This window comes from Phyllobates terribilis, unplaced genomic scaffold (assembly GCF_046119375.1).
Source record: "Phyllobates terribilis strain yellow unplaced genomic scaffold, ASM4611937v1 Scaffold_12__6_contigs__length_324123572, whole genome shotgun sequence".
Classification (NCBI taxonomy): domain Eukaryota; kingdom Metazoa; phylum Chordata; class Amphibia; order Anura; family Dendrobatidae; genus Phyllobates; species Phyllobates terribilis.
In genome coordinates, this window is record NW_027362772.1 from 153,712,308 (window position 1) to 153,733,938 (window position 21,631).

Here is a 21,631-nt window from a genome sequence, read left to right on the forward strand (position 1 = left end):
TAACTACAGGAGCAACTACAGGAGCTCCTCATCACCAGTCCTCCCGTCCAGCACAACGTACACACTGCTGCGGCTGCATGGCTAATATCCACTGGACTGAGAAGGCCCCGCCCCCTCCGGTGACGTCATGATTCCATGAAATCACTCCTCCCCCTCAAGAAATCTACTCCAATCTAGACGCTCCCCTGTTGCTGAGGCGTGGTGACGCTGTAGCTGGGTGATTGCAGTCAGAGTAGTGGTGTTTGGCGTCTGTACTACAGGTAAGAAGATGGGACTGTACCAAGGTGATTACTACATTCAGGACAATAAGTAGCTAGATGTAGGTGTGCAGAATCCCACTCCCAATATTGTCAGGGTCTCTCACCCCCTCGTGTTGCCGGCTGTCAGGCTCCCGCACCCCCTCGTGTCGTCAGCTGTCAGGCTCCCGCACCCCCTCGTGTCGTCGGCTGTCAGGCTCCCGCACCCCCTCGTGTCGTCGGCTGTCAGGCTCCCGCACCCCCTCGTGTCGTCGGCTGTCAGGGTCCCGCACCCCCTCGTGTCGTGGGCTGTCAGGCTCCCGCACCCCCTCGTGTCATGGGCTGTCAGGCTCCCGCACCCCCTCGTGTCATGGGCTGTCGGGCTCCCGCACCCCCTCGTGTCGTCGGCTGTTAGGGTCCCACACCCCCTCGTGTCGTGGGCTGTCGGGCTCCCGCACCCCCTCGTGCAATGGGCTGTCAGGGTCCCGCACCCCCTCGTGTCGTCGGCTGTCAGGCTTCCGCACCCCGTCGTGTCGTGGGCTGTCAGGCTCCCGCACCCCCTCGTGTCATGGGCTGTCGGGCTCCCGCACCCCTTCGTGTCGTCGGCTGTTAGGGTCCCACACCCCCTCGTGTCGTGGGCTGTCGAGCTCCCGCACCCCCTCGTGCAATGGGCTGTCAGGGTCCCGCACCCCCTCGTGTCGTGGGCTGTCAGGCTTCCGCACCCCGTCGTGTCGTGGGCTGTCGGGCTCCCGCACCCCCTCGTGCCATGGGCTGTCAGGCTCCCGCACCCCCTCGTGTCGTGGGCTGTCAGGCTCCCGCACTCTCCCCTTGTCGTTGTCTGTGGAGAAGATTAATACATATTTTAATTTTTCAGATTTTCTCTTATAAAACAAGATCCCTGAGCTTCTGCCTTTGACCGAAAAAATGGCGTCTGACAAGTCGCTGCTGTCTGCAGAAATGAACACAAGCATGGAGGAAGCGCTGTATGAACAGATGCTGATGAAGGTACGAAAGATGAATTGGAGAGGCCAGCAATCACCGGGTGAATGTCTCCTCCGTCAGCCGCCGGGGGCGCTACAGTCTCCAACATTTACCTAATGTGTATTGTTGGCTTTAGACCCCTCATAGTTGTACTATTTTGGGGCAGGAAAAATCAGTTTGCAGAACCATCCTGTTCATGTTACTCACTGATTCTCACTTGTTGCCTCATTTCAGGCCAAACAGGAGATACAGAGCAGAATACCGAACTTACCAGAAAGCAGACAGATCAGACCCCAGCCGGGTGAGATGGGCGTCCTCTGATTATTATCCAGATTACTTTGTGCATATTATGTGACAGATACCACAGTGGGGCAGTGGGGTCTTATTGACTACAACGGTCACATGATGCAACCAATGTGGGGGTCACATTGTTTTTTCTTTTGCAGTTGATTACATGTAAATGCTGCTTGGCTTTTGCCGATTTTATTGTGTTTTTGTTCACTTTTTGTTTTTATTTTTGTGTTAGGTTTCTGCATTAAAACTCGCACATCCAAAAATACCGAAATCTTTATTAACATCTGCAAGTCGAACCAGATCCCAGCGCCCCCGGACCTGATGGAGCAGGAGTTAGTCAGCATCCTGGAATCTGATGATCCCTCCGGCTATCGAGTCCCCATGAGCCTTGGAGAGCCCCACGTTGAAGTTGATAATAGTACGTTTTTTTGTTTTTTTTTATTTAATACAGCGCGTCTCTTTTTAAAGGGGTAGTCCAGAGATATCCTTAAAGGGGTTAAAATAGCAAGTATTACAACTTACTAATCCTCAATGGTCAAAGGTGCCATCTCCACAGGTTCTGGTAGGTCCACTTCAGTTTGACATCTTGTTGTTGACTTTTGAACTTTTTTGGTTTAGATTTGGGACTTAAAGGGATTGTCCACTACTTGGAGTCCCCTTTAAGAACTTATACCACTTATTCATAGCAGCCCTACTAAGGTCAGTGGGTGAGTCGGCACCGCAAAGTATCTAAGTCCTGGTGCACTTTGTCCTACAGGTGGAGGCGGCTGCACGGCATACGACATAGTGATTAATGGCACCTTCTTTGAGAAAATTAAGGTAACTGCAATTGCTTATTCTGACATACGAGCTGTCTGCTCTCCTTTGTGTCAGCTCCTTACTTTGTATTTTTTTTTATTAGAATAATGAGCTTTTCAGGGAATTTTTTATCACCGTGGCCATGGATGGACAAGAGAACAAGTACGAAATGGAGCTGTCAAGAGGTAACGACCACATCACTGATATTTTCCTTGATTTTTCCATCGACCACACAAGGACTTGTTCCTTCATGGAGCAAGTTTACCATATAATATATTGAAAATGTTTATGTACCAACCTGTTGTATGGCACCGTATCAAATGCCTTTGAAAAGTCCAGATAGACAACACCAACTAAGTTTCCCTGGTCCAACCTAGAACTTACCTCCCATAGAATCTTTTCAGATTAGTTTGCAGGACAGATCCCTCATAATCATATGTATAGGTTATTCTTATTGAGGTGCTCCAGGTTAGTATCTCTTAGAAAACCCACAAAGATGTTGCCCACAGTACAAGTTAAACTTACCGGCCTATAAATTCCAGGCTCACATGTTATCCCCTTCTTGAATATTGGTACCACATTTGCTATGTGGGTGTAACGCTGGTGGATATATACCCACTGCCCCACAGGAGGGTTGTGACTAGGTGTCTACTGGGTCTCCACTAGAACCTCTGGTGGTGAGGATAGACTGGGCTGCCGGTAGACACCAGGTACCACTTCAGGGCAGTCCCCGGGACTGCAGCAGCATTCCGGAGGTACCAGGGTACCAAATACAGGAGAGCTAAGATAAAGACTAGGTCAGACAGTCTGAGATCGGGGCAGGCAGCACAGGTTCAGGATAGAGAAAAATGGCAAGGGGGACAGGGGTTTTTGATACCAGAAAACTCTTTTAACGCTTGCAACCTCTGTTTCTTGACTGCAACTCAAACAGTCGAATCAGTCAGTAAGAATTTAGGGCACTTCCATTGTGATATTTTGCATCAGCATTTGTTAGCAGACGCCAGGAATGGATCCAAAACAGAAGAGGTGAAAGTGTTTCAGTTACTATTTTTCACTGTGTTTGTTCCCCTCTGGTTTTCAGCTTACAAATACTGATGTAAATTAGTGCCAAAAATACTCACTGTGTGAATGAGGCGAGGAAGCTGCTTGTAATACTGTAATAGAAGTCCTTATTCTGAGGATGAGTGCTGTAATTCTTGTCTTCTCTGCTCCATCAAACTCCCCAGAGCAGGGGCAACCCCTGGGGCAAAACTGCTGGCGGCAGATGTCCAGACGTATGACTCAGTGATGTTTGATGGACCCCAAATCCCAAACAAAATGAATCAGACACATACAAAATAAATACACAAAGCATTGCAATTAGGTGTCAAACGTTCTCAACTTTATTTAAATTTACATGACACCGAAAATGGCACAACCCTCGACTCACGAAGAGTCACCCTCCAGCGCTCAGGAGAGGAAAACCCCCTGTGGAGGAAACCTCTAGAGAACCATGGCTGGAGGGCTGCGCTTCCCTTGCGCTTAGAGAGTTAGTGCCGATATATGACGGAGTTTTAGAATTTGTACATATTTACAGAGAACGACATAACAAATATAGACTATAATTGTGATAAACTGGATGTGGGAGAGATCTGGCTGCGATATCTGTCACCACATTTATTGCTGGAACGAATTTAGTTGATCTGATTTCCCAGGTGGATCTACCACTTCTCCCTTACAGATCCAGCTCCGTCTCTCAAGAAGTTGGGTACTTGGTTAAAGGGGTTGCTCATTATGGATAACCCCTAATAGGATGAGTATCCCCTTCCCCTCCCAATTTATCACCCATTAAAGTCAAGGATCCATCCATGAACTCCCAAAGAAGAGCAGCTCTTTGTACATAGTAACAGAAGGGGATCCTGTTTTGGGGACCCCCCCTCTGTTACCTTCCCATGCCCCCGGGGTGTCTAAGAAGACAACCCCTTTCCCTGCTAGAACCTCCAAATTACACCAACGTTGGCACATTACGTGGGGTGGTCAAGCTCAAGGTCCTCAGGCGCATCATCAGTAATGGCGCTGATCGTGGCAGCGCGGCATTCTTTTATGGAATCTTCTTTATGACACTTGTTTATGCCCTCACAATAGTTGTCATGGTTACTACAAAGGCTATTACTGATGCAGGATCCAAGTATTAACCCTTTCATCATTGGTAATTCACTTTCATTATGGAGGCAACTAACTGCACTTGTTACCAAGCAGAAGTCTTATCATTACGGCTTCCCTTAGGCACCATAAGAAATACAGATTATAGAACATGCGTACAAGTGTTTCAGGAGTGTTTTGCACTTTTTAGATCCATAGATTGGGCTTATAACTAGCACTGTACAAAGCCAAAAATTAAGAGGAAATTACTTGTAAAATAATATTATAGGGAATTGCATTTCAAGCATTTTCCTAATGTGCATTCTACATACTTGCATAGTTGCATAGGTTGAAAAAGTTTGAACTTTAATGTCCTAGGTCTACCTCCAAAGTTATACATTTTCTATTACTAGATTATTTATAACCCACAATGTCATGTTTTGTTAAAAAAGTATCCAGCCCTTCTATAAATGCTGTTATACTATCTGCCATTACTATATCTTGTGGTTGGCATTCCACAGTCTGACTGCTCTATCTGTAAAGAATCCTTTCCTATTGAGTTGCCAGATTCGCCTCACCTCCGCTTGTTATGAATGTTCCTGGTGCTTTGTAAGGTCCTGGAAAGTGATAAGTCATGTGCCAGTACTATGCATTGACCACATATGTATTTATACATATAAATGTCTATTTATGAAGGAGATGATAATTACCCTTCATAGAGGTGTTATGATCATTCATAAATTGCTTTCATAGGTTTGATCTCCAGGATTAGGAGAGATTTGGGGTGTAAACTTAATAAACAATGAGTAAAACATCAAAGCAAACGAAAAAGGGTTTGTGACCCAAACTGGTAGGTGAGACCGGCTAGCCCCATATTATACGAGGTCACAACCAGGTTTCGCCTGAGGAGGGCAGCACTAATGAGTCCTCAGGAGCGCATAACCCTGAAATATGCAGCGATTCTACACTACCCATTATAAAAGGGTAATATGCTACTTACTACCATGTTTTAGCTAAGATACAAGGCATACTTGTAAGGAGAGATGAAAAAGGTGATGGGGAACAACATATAAATATACTGAGGAACGCTATACACTAGTGGCCAAAATTGAGTCAACACCCCCAAGATTTACGAATTTTTAGCATTTTGCCAATACAAATACAAATTTCATGAATGTTTTTGATTTCACAGTAAAGTTTTTAAGTAGAAATAAAATCTCATATAGAAACACAATATTAGCAGGAAATTTGTTCATTTGTCAACAAATTGGACACTATTGTCACTCAGATGACTGTGGGAGAAAAGCCATTTATTTGTCCTATTTTCATATCTAACACTAAATGTTATTACTCAGTTGGACAGCCCTTGGCCTTGATGACTGCCTGGCATCTACTTGGCATGCTATCTACCAGTTTGTGTAAATCAGATGGTGTGATGATATGAAGCCATGATTTGATGATGGCTGCAATGAGTTCCTGCTTGTGTGAAGCCCGCTGTTTTGACACCTCTCTTTTGAGGCGAGCCCAGAGATTCTCAATAGGATTGAGATCTGGGCTGTTTCCTGGCCAATTCAATAGCTGGATATTTTTGTCCTTGAACCAAGAGAGACATTTTTTAGCTGTATGGCATGGGGCTCCATCTTGCTGAAAAATAAACGGTGTCCCTTCACTAAATACATCATGTGCCGAAGGAATGAGTTTAGGCTGAAGGACTTCCTTGATGTCCTTTTCAGCATTAACTGTTCCTTCAATTACCTGCAGCCTACCACCTGCATCTCTGGACACGCAGCCCCCTACCATAACACTCAGAGGATGCTTCATGGTGGGTACTGTACCCTCTGACAACCAGTCCTCTCCAGGTCGTCGTCGAACGTAGCAGACACCGTCGCTGCCAAACATGGGTAGGCGTGTCTCATCGCTCCATATAACATTTCTCCATTGTTCAGTGGTCCATTTACAATGTTCTTTGGCCCACTGCAGACGTTTCTGACGCTGTGAGGCATTCAAAAATGGCTTTTACCTGGTATTCTGGCTCTTAACTCCGCTTTTACCAATCGTCGTCGAATCGTCCGATCGGACACTGTCAAGGGAAGAACATTTCTGCACAAAAAACGTGTCGCTCGGCAGGAAAATCCCCTTGATATTGCGTTTTTTGAGATTTTTTTTTTCCGTTCTTTAGAAACGCTGCAAAAATACTGAAACAATAAACATGAAACTGCTTCAAATCTGCAAGGATTCACTATTCCTGCTTTTCCTGGTACTATCAAACATAGCATTTTTGGGAACTTGGAGCTCTATATTACAAATATGTCCGTCCCTCCAGTTGAAAGAAATTAACATTTTCCTGGAGGGAAGTTTATATTTTACATTATGTCAGTTTTTGTCTATCGATGATAAAGTGCAGTTTGCAGCAATTTTTATTGTGACATATACCCAAATCATTCACGAAAATATTTCACATTCAACGCGCGTCGGACGGGCCTGCGTGCTCTCACATGCCAGGGCTGAGTTTCAGTTCCAGTCCGACCCTGTTAATCATCTATAGTTTCCCTTCAGAGTGGAAAATGCTGAAAAATCGGAAGTTCCTGGGATCCATTTTTGAACAGAATATCAGAACCAAATCAAAACCGATGATTCAGGGAATGGACACAATGTCCCAACTCTAAGGTACAAGTCTATGGCATACAGTCTGTAAAAGATGACAGAGTAGGCTGCTGTTGAGCATCGGCGGCTTCTCTGATGTTCCTCGCTCATCTATGCAGTACATGGTCGGCCATTCAATTGATTGGATGTCTTATAATACCACATTTCCCCTAGGGACACAAAGTATGAAGAGCTCCACTCCTCCTGGTGATAGGTTATACCCAACAGATGGGGCAGCGCCACTCCTCGTGGTGATGGGTTACACCCAACAGATGGGGGAGCGCCACTCCTTGTGGTGATAGGTTATACCCAACAGATGGGGGAGCGCCACTCCTCATGGTGATGGGTTATACCCAACAGATGGGGGAGCGCCACTCCTCGTGCTGATGGGTTACACCCAACAGATGGGGGAGCGCCACTCCTCATGCTGATGGGTTACACCCAACAGATGGGGGAGCGCCACTCCTCGTGCTGATGGATTACACCCAACAGATGGGGGAGCGCCACTCCTTGAGGTGATAGGTTATACCCAACAGATGGGGGAGCACCACTCCTCGTGGTGATGGGTTATACCCAACAGATGGGGGAAGTTACAGAATGGCTTGTTATGGTGCAAGAACATTGTGGACATTGTTTTTTTTTTTTTTTTTTTAACTATTTTGCCTTTATGTTCTTTATTTTTTTCCTACAGACCCTCCCAGCTAATGTGGCACCCCAGGGGTCTGGTTTCCACAGTAATGTAATGTTATGTCTGAGAGCAGGTGGGAGGTCCTTTGGTCAGGGATCCTGTGCATGCCACACCTCCTGCCCAGTCTTGGGAGGGGAAGGACTTCCCCTATATAAACCCGGGGCTGAGGCAGGGTTAGAGAGTTCTGAGAGAAGAAGACAGGGAGCAGAGCTGCTCTATGGGCTCTGCTCCACAGGCAGGCCCTGGCTGGGGCCTGAGCCTGGAGAAAGAAGACAGAACAAGAGTAGAGAAGAGAAGCAGCATAGCAAGAAACATCAGGAGCTCTGTGGGGAGCAGTGTTACAACGAGTCAGGGGCTGGCAGCTGCAGAGCTCGCCCTGACTGAGAAGATTTCTTACCGGACCCGGAGTCCGAGGCTGTGGGGACTAACTCCTACCCAGCAGCAGAAACCGTCCGGCAGAGGATTTCAGGTCCTCTGGCCCAGAAGCCCGAAGGCACGGTCACACGCGTGGGACCAGCACCGCCATCGTGGAGCGGAAGCCATTAGAAGGCCCTGAGTCACCGGCCATACGGGTGAGCACCACACGGTACACTCAGGGACGTGGGCTACTTATACCCGCCTCTAGCAAGGTAGCCAGAAGAGTACAGTTAGTCTGGGAGGCCTACAACTCCGCCTGGCCAGGGGAGATCCCATCTGCTCAAGGACTGACCAGGCCCCAATCGCTAGCCAGTACTCCGGGAGGGTCTATCTTTGTCACCAGTAAAGACCCTGAACTACACAGTACCGTCTCCGAGTGGTTCCTGCTACCCCCATCATCCACGTCGGCTGCCCTGAGGCCATACCCCTCCCGTTGGGGGTTATACCATCCACGCTGCACAATCCTACCACCGGCCTCAGCGGTCTGCCCTGCAGCAGCAGCTCCCTGGCTGCACTCAACGGGTGGCGTAGTCATCTAACATCTACTGCTATAACATCGCCACTTAGTCTGACTCCCTGGGCACGGACCGGGTCACCGCCACGAGACTACAACCCTCAACAGATCCGGCTCCGGGTAAGCCCCCGTGTGCGAGACGCTACGCGACACAGCAGGCCCAGGGGCGCGTCAATTTTGGCGTAGTCGGCAGGATACGTGCCCGCAACCACCGGGTACTGCGTGCCTGAAAAAGAGACTTTTAAAACTTACCTGTGGTGAAGATTCCCGCCATCCGGCGCCATCTTCAGCCTTCTTCCCGCCATCGGTGAAGATTCCCGCCATCAAGCGCCATCTTCAGCCTTCTTCCCGCCATCCGTGGAGTTTTCCCGCCATTGGACGCCATCTTGAGGACGCCGCGCGGGAAGAAGAGGGGCGTGGACTCCGAAAGCGCGCGAGAACTGAAGCCCCGCCTCACGTCCGGACGTTGCGTAAGGTCCTGGAAGGAGCCCAGCAGACGCCGACGTCACAGGAGCGCGACGGAAGGTCCTCAACCCTGACGATCCACTGCGGAGCCGCGGCCTACGGAAGAGGATCATCGCAAGGTAGGCCACGGTCCACTAGGGGGGAGGAAGATGTCGGATACGGAGGAGAGCTTCACTGCCTCAACCCCCGCCAGCGTCACCGCTGCTGCAGTTATGCCCTTCACCATGCCCTATATCCCGGGAGCAGCTTGGCTACCCCAGTACTCAGGGGAGTCACATACCCTGCATGACTTTAGAGAAAAGCTGGATAGCCTCTTCCAGGTGTACCCCCTCACAGAAGAGCAAAAAGTGAGCATCCTGGTGGCCCAACTAACCGGGGCAGCCAAAAGGGAAGTAAAATCCTGGCCACCTGGGAGGAGGACTGTCGCAGGAATACTAACCCGGCTGAGGGACACCTTTGATGCCCGCACCTCAGCCGAGATCAAGCTTAGATTCTACGGGTGCAAACAGCGGGCACATGAGAGTATAAGGGACTATGCCCTGAACCTACAAGAGGACCCGGACGGGTCTGAAGACTATCCTCAGGAGGAGACAAGGAGAGGACACCGCTGCTGAAGGGAAGTAGCATAAACTGAAACTGTAAATAGTTACTCGTTAGGGTACAAGAACTGCTGCTAACTAAAATATGGTCCCTGTTGGGACAAGTGTGAACTGTTTCCCGTGTGTCCCTATCCCTTACCAGGCTGAGGACTGTGAGCAGCCATTCCTTATTCCCACAGGCTGAGGACTGTGAGCAGCCATCCCTTATCCCCACTGGCCAAGGACTGAGAGCGGCCACCCTGTACATAGTTGGAGCGTAACCCGGGATGGACTAAAGACTGTTAAGGACTCGGGGCAGGACAAACCCCTACCTGGTTACGTCTCCCTGTTTTGGTGAAATGGACACCTTGCTTTTCTTCAGAGACTGCACCCGGTTGCGGACACGCCGTGACCATCTTTATGTGATTTTCTTGTTGTATTATTAATGTTTATATCTTGTTATGTTTTTCTAAAATTTGTTTAGTCCCGGAGTACTAAATTTTACTAGGGGGGAATGTGGCACCCCAGGGGTCTGGTTTCCACAGTAATGTAATGTTATGTCTGAGAGCAGGTGGGAGGTCCTTTGGTCAGGGATCCTGTGCATGCCACACCTCCTGCCCAGTCTTGGGAGGGGAAGGACTTCCCCTATATAAACCCGGGGCTGAGGCAGGGTTAGAGAGTTCTGAGAGAAGAAGACAGGGAGCAGAGCTGCTCTATGGGCTCTGCTCCACAGGCAGGCCCTGGCTGGGGCCTGAGCCTGGAGAAAGAAGACAGAACAAGAGTAGAGAAGAGAAGCAGCATAGCAAGAAACATCAGGAGCTCTGTGGGGAGCAGTGTTACAACGAGTCAGGGGCTGGCAGCTGCAGAGCTCGCCCTGACTGAGAAGATTTCTTACCGGACCCGGAGTCCGAGGCTGTGGGGACTAACTCCTACCCAGCAGCAGAAACCGTCCGGCAGAGGATTTCAGGTCCTCTGGCCCAGAAGCCCGAAGGCACGGTCACACGCGTGGGACCAGCACCGCCATCGTGGAGCGGAAGCCATTATAAGGCCCCGAGTCACCGGCCATACGGGTGAGCACCACACGGTACACTCAGGGACGTGGGCTACTTATACCCGCCTCTAGCAAGGTAGCCAGAAGAGTACAGTTAGTCTGGGAGGCCTACAACTCCGCCTGGCCAGGGGAGATCCCATCTGCTCAAGGACTGACCAGGCCCCAATCGCTAGCCAGTACTCCGGGAGGGTCTATCTTTGTCACCAGTAAAGACCCTGAACTACACAGTACCGTCTCCGAGTGGTTCCTGCTACCCCCATCATCCACGTCGGCTGCCCTGAGGCCATACCCCTCCCGTTGGGGGTTATACCATCCACGCTGCACAATCCTACCACCGGCCTCAGCGGTCTGCCCTGCAGCAGCAGCTCCCTGGCTGCACTCAACGGGTGGCGTAGTCATCTAACATCTACTGCTATAACATCGCCACTTAGTCTGACTCCCTGGGCACGGACCGGGTCACCGCCACGAGACTACAACCCTCAACAGATCCGGCTCCGGGTAAGCCCCCGTGTGCGAGACGCTACGCGACACAGCAGGCCCAGGGGCGCGTCACTAACTCCAAGCAAGTCCCTCATCTCAGAAGTTGAAAGGTTTGGGTTACTTTGAGGTTTAATGCATGCATTTACTTTTTTTAGAATCCCATCTTACAAAAGATATAGGATATCCAACTTCTTGGACTCCAAGAATAAGGGGGCTGCAGCCTGGAAGTAACCCCGCTGCCCTTTTTAAAGAATATGCTGGAGTGGGGCAGCTACCCGGATATTCACTGTGCAGGAGAACTGCAGCTAAGCCCATTCACTTTTCTGGATCTATGCTGTCGTTCCGCTGCACAGTGGAGGCCATGATGCCAATGTGCAGGGAATGACTGTGAAAGGGGCTGTTCCTCATTACAAGCATCAGTGCCACTTTATTATATTAGAGATTGACCCCAACAGATCATAAATTGATAGTGTACTCTTTAATATACTGCTTCCTTCCTTTTTTTATCAGTTCACCCGTGAAACCAGATTACATGATTGTGGCGGAACCTCCTGTAGGACACCCAAGTTTTCTGGTGGCTGAAATCTCTTTACCTAAAGTGGTGAGACCCTCAGATGTGGTTTAGGATTGTGATCTTTATGCATTTCATGTGATTTCCAATAGTCTTCCCTTATTAAAAGTCTGTGCCAACCTCGTGCTACCAGTCCTCCTCTGCCAACTTTTATCATCACAGCTTTGATGTGTCCACAGTAGCCAATTGCTGGCAGTTGTGACACATTTGCTGGATGATGATGATATAATTGTTTTTTCATACCATGGTGGGTTGTTTGCAAGCTATTGGAATGGGAAAGAATGACTCTGTCACCAGAGAACGACTGTTCAAACCAAGCACAGACGCCCGGTGCTTCACAGCGGGACCAGTCATTTATATAAACCTTCCCCCCTGCTTGTTTCCCCTCCATCTCCACCATCACCTCTTCTTTGACAGTTCTGGCTTCATAGATCCAGAGAGGAGATAGAGGGAAAACAAGCTGGTGGGAAGATGTATATATTATACTAGATGGTGGCCCGATTCTAATGCATCGGGTATTCTAGAATAGGTATGCGGCCGACCGGGCGCAATGAGCAGAGCTGTGTTTAAATTTTGCGCCAAAATCGCTGATTGGTCACGGTTGCCGGCCTCGACCAATCAGCAAAGCGGTGTTAAAATTTGGCGCCTAAATCGCAGATTGGTCACGGCCGGCGGTCACGACTAATCAGCAGAGCGGGGTTTAAATTTGGCGCCAATAATGCTGATTGGTCGCGGCCAGCGAACGTGACCAATCAGCAGAGCGGTATTTAAATTTGGCACCAATAATGGTGATTGGTCGCTGCCGTGACCAATCAGTAGAGCTGTGTTTAAATTTGGCACTAATAATGCTGATTATTCACGACCGGTAACCGCGACCAATCAGCAGAGCGGTGTTTAAATTTGGCGCCAATTTCTCTGCTTGGTCGCGGCTGGCCACTGCAACCAATCAGCGAAACGGTGTTTAAATTTGGCGCCAATATGGCTGATTGGTCACGGCCGGTGGTTGCGACTAATTAGCAGAGCGAGATTTAAATTTGGCGCCAATACTGCTGATTGGTTGCGGCCGGCGACCGCGACTAATCAGCAGAGCGGTGTTTAAATTTGGCGCCAATATTGCTGATTGGTCGCGGCCGTCGACCGCTACCAGTCAGCAGAGCGGGGTTTACATTTGGCGCCAAAATTGCTGATTGGCGCGTCCACCAGGTGCGAACAATTAGCAGAGCGGGGTTTAAATGTGGAACCAAGATCGGTGATTGGTCGCGGCCGATATTTAAAATTGGCGCCCAAATTGGTGATTGGTCGCGGGCAGCGCCCGCGACCAATCAGCGATTTTTAACACAAATGGACCTTTGTAACACCATGCGGATACTGTGGGGACATCAGCGGCTAGGGTGTGAAGGGAGACCGGGGAGCGGCGCTGCGGGTCAGGATACTTCTGCTCCGAGCGCCCGCTCATGTCCCGGGTTCTCCGAGCGGAAGTACCCGCACAGGCAGCGCCGCTGACATCCATGCGGCTAGGGTGTGAAGGGAGGACCGTGGAGCGGCGCTGACATCCAATTGGTCGCGGCCGCTATTTAAATCTGCCGCACAAATCGGTGATTGGTCGCTGTCTTGGCCCGCGACCAATCACTGATCTTGGCGCCAAAGTTAAACACTATTGTGCTGATTGGTCGTGGACGCTGCCCGCGACCAATCACCGATTTGGGCGCCAAATTTAAATATCGGCCGCGACCAATCACCGATCTTGGCTCCAGATTTAAACACCGCTGTGCTGATTGATCGCGGCCGATATTTAAATTTGGCGCCCAAATCGGTGATTGGTCGCGGTCAGCGCCCGCGTCCAATCAGCACAGCGGTGCTTAAGTTTTGCGCTAAGATCAGTGATTGGTCGGGTCCGAAGACCGCGACCAATCAACGAATCGTCTTGGTGAGGACCGGGGAGCTGCGCTGCCTGTGCGGCTACTTACGTTGCGAGACCCCGGGACATAGCGGGCGCTCGCAGCAGAAGTATCCCGACCCCCAGCGCCGCTCCCCGGTCCTCCCTTCCGCATGGAGGTCAGCGGCGCCGGCGGTCCTTCCGCTGCTACCGGCTGGGAGATAAGCGCCTCGCGCCGCTCATCTCCCTGCTGCATCTCCGTCCCGCAGATGGGTCCAGCGGTAGGGTTCTTTCTGCTGTTGCCGGCCGGGAGATGAGCGCCTCGCGGCGCTCATCTCCCGGCTGCATCGCCGCTCCGCTCCGTCCCGCAGATGAGCCGCTAACGGCCGCCATCTTTTTTCAGAAATCCCGCGGCGCTGATTGGCCGCTGCCGGACCAATGAGCGACGCGGGATTTCCTGGACAGACAGACAGACAGACGGGATAAGACGATTATATAGTAGATTATTCAATTATATAGTGCCATTGATTCCATGGCGCTGGTGCATATAAATGATGTTATAATGATGATATAAATGATGAAAGAGGCTTGTTGCGATAGTGTAGAACACGCCGCTGTTTATTTTTTCTATATTAATGCGACATTTGGAGGAATCGCACAGAAAATGCTTTAAATGTATTTATTTTTTAATTTGATTTTTCTCATGTCCATGATTCACATTGCGTTAAATGAGGCATAATGAAGATTAAGAATGTTTCAGCTGTATCCTTCATCAGACAGGATAATGTAGCTTAAGGGGACCCACTTGGTTAAATATAGGGGTCAGTTCTGGTCTTCCCAAAAAGCAGATTAAGTAGTCACCACACGGGAATCTGGTGATTACTGGGTTTGCTTTTGGGGACCCCAGATTTCTTCATATAACCGACTGGGCCTTCTGCCTAATGAAGGCTACATTATCTGAAATTCTGGTACCATTCATTATGCCTCACTTAAAGGGGTTGTCTGGCACTTTAATATTGATGATCTATCCTAAGGATATTCCATTAGTATTAAAGTGGTGGACAACCCCTTTTAATGCCGTGTGAATCATAAAAAATATTTGAAGCATTTTCTGTGAGCAGTTACTCCAAGTGTCAGATTTAATGTATGAGACGTCTGGAGCTACACAGTAACTTCTAGTTGGCCACATATCAAGATAAAAGTTTAGATTTTTGTGCACTTGTTGGTTACAACTTTCTTTCCCGTACAGAAGCATTCAGCGACATAAGCGTTGTTACCACGCTGGTCTTCTCTTTACAGTCTTCTGCTAGATCTCGTGTTGGACTTGGGTGAAGACAGAATAGTCTTAGTCGGACGTCCCGATTTGTATCATCTAGACGTCTTCATTCCTTACAATATCATCCAAGAACAAAGTGGAGCTCAGTTCAACAAGGACAGTAAGGTGAGACAATAAAGCAAAGTTGGACATGTCTTATAGCCCATTCTGAAATCTCCTTCTTAAAGAGGTTCTCTGAGAAAATGTATAAAATAAAATTTTAAAAAATGTATACATTTATTTAGCAAAAATAAATTGTTTTAATTAGGGGATAATTCTATGTGAATACTTTTATGCCCAAGAATGGCAAAAGTATTCTCGGAGTGATACCTTTACTGGCTAACCAGAAAAAAAATATATATATGCAAGCTTTCAGAGCACAGAGGCTCCTTCTTCAGGCAATATTACAAATGAATTCATAACATTTGTAATCCTGCCTGAAGAAGGAGCCTGTGTGCTCTGTAAGGAGATTTTTGTGTACTCATCGTCAAATCTCTTTCTCTTAGCCTCTAATTGGGGGACACAGGACCTTGGGTGTTATGCTGCTGTCCACTAGGAGGCGACACTAGGCTTAATCTGAAAAAGATTAACGGTGGCTCCTCCTCTGCAGTATACACCCCCTGACGGCATCAGCCATGTTCAGTTTTGTGCAAAAGCAGTAGGAGGAACGTAACATGAATAACATAATTATGCCTATAAGAAGGCTACCGCCCAGTGGAGAATGTGTGTCACTTCTCGCATCGCCTGGGCACTGCGGGTCCCCCCTTGGTGATTTACGTATGCCACAGCCGTGGCATTGTCTGACTGTACTCTGATGTGAGTGGCTGCCAGTAAATGATGGAAGGCTCTCAACGCCAGGAGAATGGCACGAATATCCAAGATGTTGATGGGCATGGTCGCTTCTGTTGGGGACCACTTGCCCTGTGCTCTGTGGTGCAGGTGTACTGCATCCCAACCCATCAGGCTCGCATTGGTGGTCAGAACCTTCCATTGACTCGTGAGAAAGGATTTCCCCTTTGTTAGCGAGGTTGGTTTGAGCCACCAGTGCAGGGATCTCTTGGTTGATGACGTCAACTGAAACTCCCTGTCGAGGGAAAAAGGATTCCTGTCCCATGACTTGAGGATGGCTAGTTGGAGAGGCCTGAGGTGAAGCTGGGCAAATGGGACCGCTTCTATTGCCGCCACCATCCTACCAAGGACTCTCATGGCAAACCGGAGAGACTGAGGGGGTTTGCGAAGTAGGATGCGGACCCCTATTCGGAGAGGCAGTGCTTTGTCCTTGGGGAGGAGTACTAGACCCTTGAGGGTGTTGGATAACATTCCCAAAAAGGTCAGAGATTGACTCGGGGTTGGTGATGACTTTTTCAAGTTGAGCCGGTGCAATTGGTATATGGAGGCATGCGTCTTGAAAGTCTATGGAGGCGAGAAATTCTCCCGTCTCCATGGACGCAATGATGGACCGAAGGGACTCCATGCGAAAGTGACGTACCCGTACTTATTTGTTGAGCTGTTTTAGATCCAATATGGGCCGTACGCTGCCTCCTTTTTTGGGGACTACGAATAGATTTGAGCAGAACCCTTGGAAGCGCTTGGCCGTAGGGACCGTTACTAAGACACCTGCTTGGAGAAGTAATGAAACCGCGTGGTGGAAGGCACGAGCCTTGGCTGGCGGTTTTGGGGGAACAGACAGGAAGAATCTGTTTGGCGGGTTGGAAGTGAACTCTATCTTGTATCCTGAAGACACTAGTTCCCTGATCCACCTGTCTTCTGTAATAGGCAGCCAGAGCTGGTGAAAGAGCAAAAGACGGCCGCCTACAGGTGGGGTGTCTTCCAGAGTTCGTGAGTCATGATGAGGAGGAAGTGCAAGACTTTCCTCCCTTAAATTTTGACTGGCCTGCCTTTGTTTGCCAGGTTTTGTCCGACTTTTGCGTCGACCTCGAGTTGTCCCAGCGTGGAGCGCGGCTGTTATTCTTTGCTGGTCGTGAGACGGATCAGCCGGAAGAGTTCCGAAAGGATCGGTAACGTGCCTGATTGCGCTTTTTGTAAGTGTGTTTGGGCTTCAGTTGGGGGAGAGAGATACTTTTACCCCCGGTGGCGTTGGATATCATTGTGTCCAACTGTTCACCGAAAAGCCGACCACTGAGGTACGGGAGGTGAGTGAGGGACTTCTTTGAAGCTGCATCTGCTTTCCATTCCTGCAGCCAGAGGATACACCGAATTGTGATGAAGCTATCCCGGCTGCACCCATTGCAGAATCCAGAGCTGCATGGAGCTTGTAATCTACCACGACTGCTATTTGGGCCGCTTGGTCCGACAGTTCAGGGGTAGGTATTTTGTAGGCCAGTTTGTAAATTTTGGGCCCAGGCCAGGATTGCCTTGGCAGCCCAAAAAAACTGAGGCGAACGTGAGAGCCAGGGAGGCCCCTGCGGCCTCGAAAATTGAACGGGCCATGCGTTCCACCTGCCGGTCTGCTGTGTCCCTGAGGGTTGAGCTATCTGGCAGAGAAAGTGCTGCTAGTCTGGAGACTGGAGGATCCACTTCAGGTGGATCTGTCCACTTTTTGGTGACCTCCTGTGGAAAGGGGTACCGCGCCTCCAGATATTTGCGATTAGTAAACTTTTTCTCAGGTTGTGAGAACTGCTTTTTAAGGATCGCCTTAAACTCTGGGTGGTCAAAGAACACCTTAGGCGGTTTCAGGACTCCTTCAAAGGAAATTTTATGTCCTGGTGTCTCCAGGGGTGGATCGGAGATGTCCAGCACCCAATGGATAGATGAGATTAAATCATCAACTAGCACTGTATTGCCCGGGCGAATAGGGATCAGGGACCCTTCGGTTTCCTTGTCTGAGTCTGAATCACAGATGTCTTCCGAATCCTGTATCTCGCTAAGGCGACTCCTGCTGGGAGAACCGGAGCGGAGACCTTCTCTGGTCGGGGATGGCTGTGGGGATCTGCGTTGTCTGTCCCTGTCAGGGGACGGTCTAGATGAGCTGTGAGTACGGTGTCTCACACTGGAAGGGGATGACCGTGTGGTATGGGATGATGCAGATGGGGCCAGCGATGCAGAGTGGCTTTGCAGAGGGGGCCAGCAATGCAGAGAAAGTTATAGACTTCACAGCCGAGTCGAGACTGTAGCTGTAATTTTATCCCACCTTAGTGTGCTGTAGTACAGCGCCGGTAAAATCCAAGATCCTGTGCTCCCCAGAGACCAGCTGGCGACCGGTATGTGAAGCGTTAACTTCCGTTCTCCCTCTGCTGGTTAATGGCCGCCGGAGTGTGGAGAAGAAAGGGGGCGGAGCGCTGGAAAGGCGGCCGTATTGCTAGAAAGCGCGCCCTTTCAGTTCGTCTCCGCCCCCTGTATGACACTGTGTAGTGTCATATTGGTCATCCGGGGGGTGGGGCGCGGAGAGTGGGCGGCGGCTTCAGCTAGGCGGTGTAAATTTAGAATGTATGCCCAAAAGGGCTGCAGGCCGGCGCGGTAGTCCGAGGGGGTACCGGATCTGAATCGGACCCCCCCCCCGGTTTTTAATGGCAGGAAAGGCGGTGGGATACTATATTAAAAGGGAGCCCTTAAAGGGTTCCTCTGAGGCACTGTAGCGCTGGTGCCGGCAGAGAGACAGAGCTGAAGCCAGCCTGTGTCTCTGTGTGCCCTTCTGCCAGTACTGTCCCCCGGTCCATCAGGAGTCTGCAGCGGAGCTGCGATTCCTGAACGTTGGTGCAGAGCGACAGCTACTGGGAGCTATATATTGCTGTCTGCACAAATCCTACCTGCGGTGTCTAAACCTAATGCCCCCATGAGGGGGATTGGGGAGTGTCAGGCAAAATGTATTTTTGTCCTAGTTTTAAAAATGAGAGATGTCTTAAATCTCCATCCCCTGCTCATTTAGAATGGTCCTACATAGAATTCACTCTTGCTTTCCCCAAACAAGGAATTTTTATTACCGCCATAAAACCTCAGCCAGAGCAAGCATACTGGTGTAAACTGGAAATTCCCTCCAAAATCCTATTGTCTAACTGTACAAACTTTTAATGTCGAGTTTAATAATGCACATGACTGTCACAAACACAGGGACCACATTTTTGGGATGTTCACCTTTTTCCAATTATGCCGGTATATCTTACATAACTGGGAAACCACCAGAAACCCAGGAAATGGGTTCTGATATTTGATATCCATCTTCATGAATATTGGTGACGGCAAACATGATGTATCCATCTTGGATGTGAGACCCCCCCATACCAAGATATGAAATCTGAAGGCTTTTTATGTCTTAGGCAGCTGGGTGGGTTCACAAAACCGTGTGAGGTAAACAACATGGGTGTCTCCTAGTGTTTTGGCCCCTTACTAAAAACCAGAACGGACATTTTACTTCATTCTTAACCAGGGACGTCAGACGCAAGCACTCTTCGCTGCATGGAGGAATCACACCTAGTTTCCGGGGAGCTGTGCACCCCACACAATCTGAGACCATCACCTCGTGGCGCAGGTTTTGCTATTATTTACCCCTTGTATTTTAATAACTGTTTTATGCATATATGTAAATTGTCTCTTTTATAAAATCTTGTATATCTTTTGTAAACACTGCCCACTTTCGGGAGTATTTCATTATTATTTACCAGCTTCGTTCTTCTTGTCCTATGTCGAGCAAACACGTTCCTCACCCGCTAATTCACATTACCTAACAGGTACCCGATCAACCTGTTAAGCGATCGGTGGTGGCAGTATACCGGTATTTGTGATATTGTGGTTTGAGGGTGGCTGGACGGAGGTATATATACGTTCCTGGAAGGAACTGGTGGTATATATACGTCCTGTCACATCACGTGCCACAATAGTCGACATAAATTAGAGCAGCTGCGCCCGTGCTTATCCTCGGTCAATACCGTGGTTGACCAGCAGGATAAGGGGGCGCCAGAGGGCTGCAAGGTCTGACCAAGTGTTTTTCGTGACAGGGAGGGTGCTGCCTTCACAGTCAGGAGGCTGTAACCCTCCCTCGACCTCAACCCAAGACCAAAAGGAATTGGGGAAGGAGGGGGGGTCTCAACTTCGAACCAACACCCGAGGGGCTGGGGAAGGAGCGACATGGTAAGGAGACGTCTCGACTTCAACTGTGCACCCCTAGAAGGGGGCAGAGGAGGAGCCATGCCGGGGGTCTCTCCAGAGACCCACTTATCTTCATTTGTAACTCCATGGAAAAAGAAAAAATCAGAAAAAAATGGAGTAAAAATCTTTAGGTGTGCCTTCTTGCGACACTAAGCAAAAAACTGAACATGGCTGACGCCGTCAGGGGGTGTTTACTGCCGAGGAGGAGCCACCGTTAATCTTTTTCAGATTAAGCCTAGTGTCGCCTCCTAGTGGACAGCAGCATAACACCCAAGGTCCTGTGTCCCCCAATGAGGCGACAGAGTAATATATTTTTTTCTGGTTAGCCAATAAAGGTATCACTCCGAGAATACTTTTGCCATTTTTGGGCATAAATGTATTTACATCAAATTTTCTGGCTAGCACGGTAACACAATATAAATTTGTACTGTACATCGCAATTACAGGATAATAATTGCTTATGGACATAATGGCCAACGATGTCAGCAGCCATCCATCCTAGATGGGTGAAGGTAAACTGTTTGAGACGGACATCTCTGACCTACCTGTCGGAATCAAGAATTTGCATCTATGTCATCGATTGACTGACTGATCACGTCCATGAGTCAACATGCTGTAAACCTGTCATGATGAGTGAGCAGATAGATAAGTTCCTGTCAGGGTGAGGGGCAGCATCCTATCACAACATATAGTTGCCCAGAGACATCTGAATGCATCGGCTTTCCTTTATGCCATTCATCAAACATGTCGTATATTTTGTGTATAGCGAGTCACAAGCCTCGCACTGCTCTGCGTCTTATCATTGGTTCTATGAGCTGCAGTAAAACGTGACGTATATTCCAGGTGCTGACGATCACAATGCCGGTCCAGCCAGCATAGCGGTGGGCTCAGAAGATCAGCTTTGGAAAACGTTCCTCTTATATAGATCCTGTGGATCCTACTTACATTCGCTGCTGTTTACATTGTATGCTTACAATTCTATTTAGACTTCAATATGACTCCAGAATAAATTTTTGTCTTTCTTATACTTGCCGTATATTTTTCCCAAGGAGGGAGTTTAGGTATTGTGCTTTTTTCTTTTTTTTTTTTTATTTCTACTGTAATATTTCATAATATCTGTGAATAAGTCTTGAAAATAATTTGCATTGAAAAGGTTGAGATCCTCTGAATCTACATGGATTTTTAGGAATTAAAAATCTACAGCAGTAAATCTGCAGCAGAATTTAAATTTTGCACCATGTCTGGATTTAGTAGCAGCTGCCCCTTTAAATGGAATATGTCAGCAGGTTTTTGCTACCCCATTTGAGAGCAGCATAATCCGAGGCCCTGATTCCAACGATGTATCACTTACTGGGCTGCTTGGTGTTATTTTGATAAAATTACAGTTTTTTTTTCTCATGCAGATCTCTGAATGCTGAGCTCTGTATAATAACCCCACCCACACCACTGATTGGCAGTTTATATACAGTGTACACAGAAAGCTGCCAATCAGTGGTGGGG

At 48.8% G+C, this 21,631-nt stretch overlaps 1 protein-coding gene across 1 annotated transcript in view; it reads left to right on the forward strand.

The window, feature by feature from the left end:
* The first annotated feature begins 1,126 nt into the window (after nucleotides 1–1,126).
* Nucleotides 1,127–21,631, forward strand: part of LOC141171736 (PIH1 domain-containing protein 1-like) — a 28,906-nt gene continuing 8,401 nt past the window's right edge. The window contains exons 1-3 of the mRNA XM_073655380.1: nucleotides 1,127–1,241; nucleotides 1,452–1,518; nucleotides 1,744–1,896. Of these exons, the coding sequence (XP_073511481.1) occupies nucleotides 1,161–1,241; nucleotides 1,452–1,518; nucleotides 1,744–1,896 (301 nt within the window). The 5' untranslated portion in view covers nucleotides 1,127–1,160. The remainder of the gene's footprint in view (nucleotides 1,242–1,451; nucleotides 1,519–1,743; nucleotides 1,897–21,631) is intronic.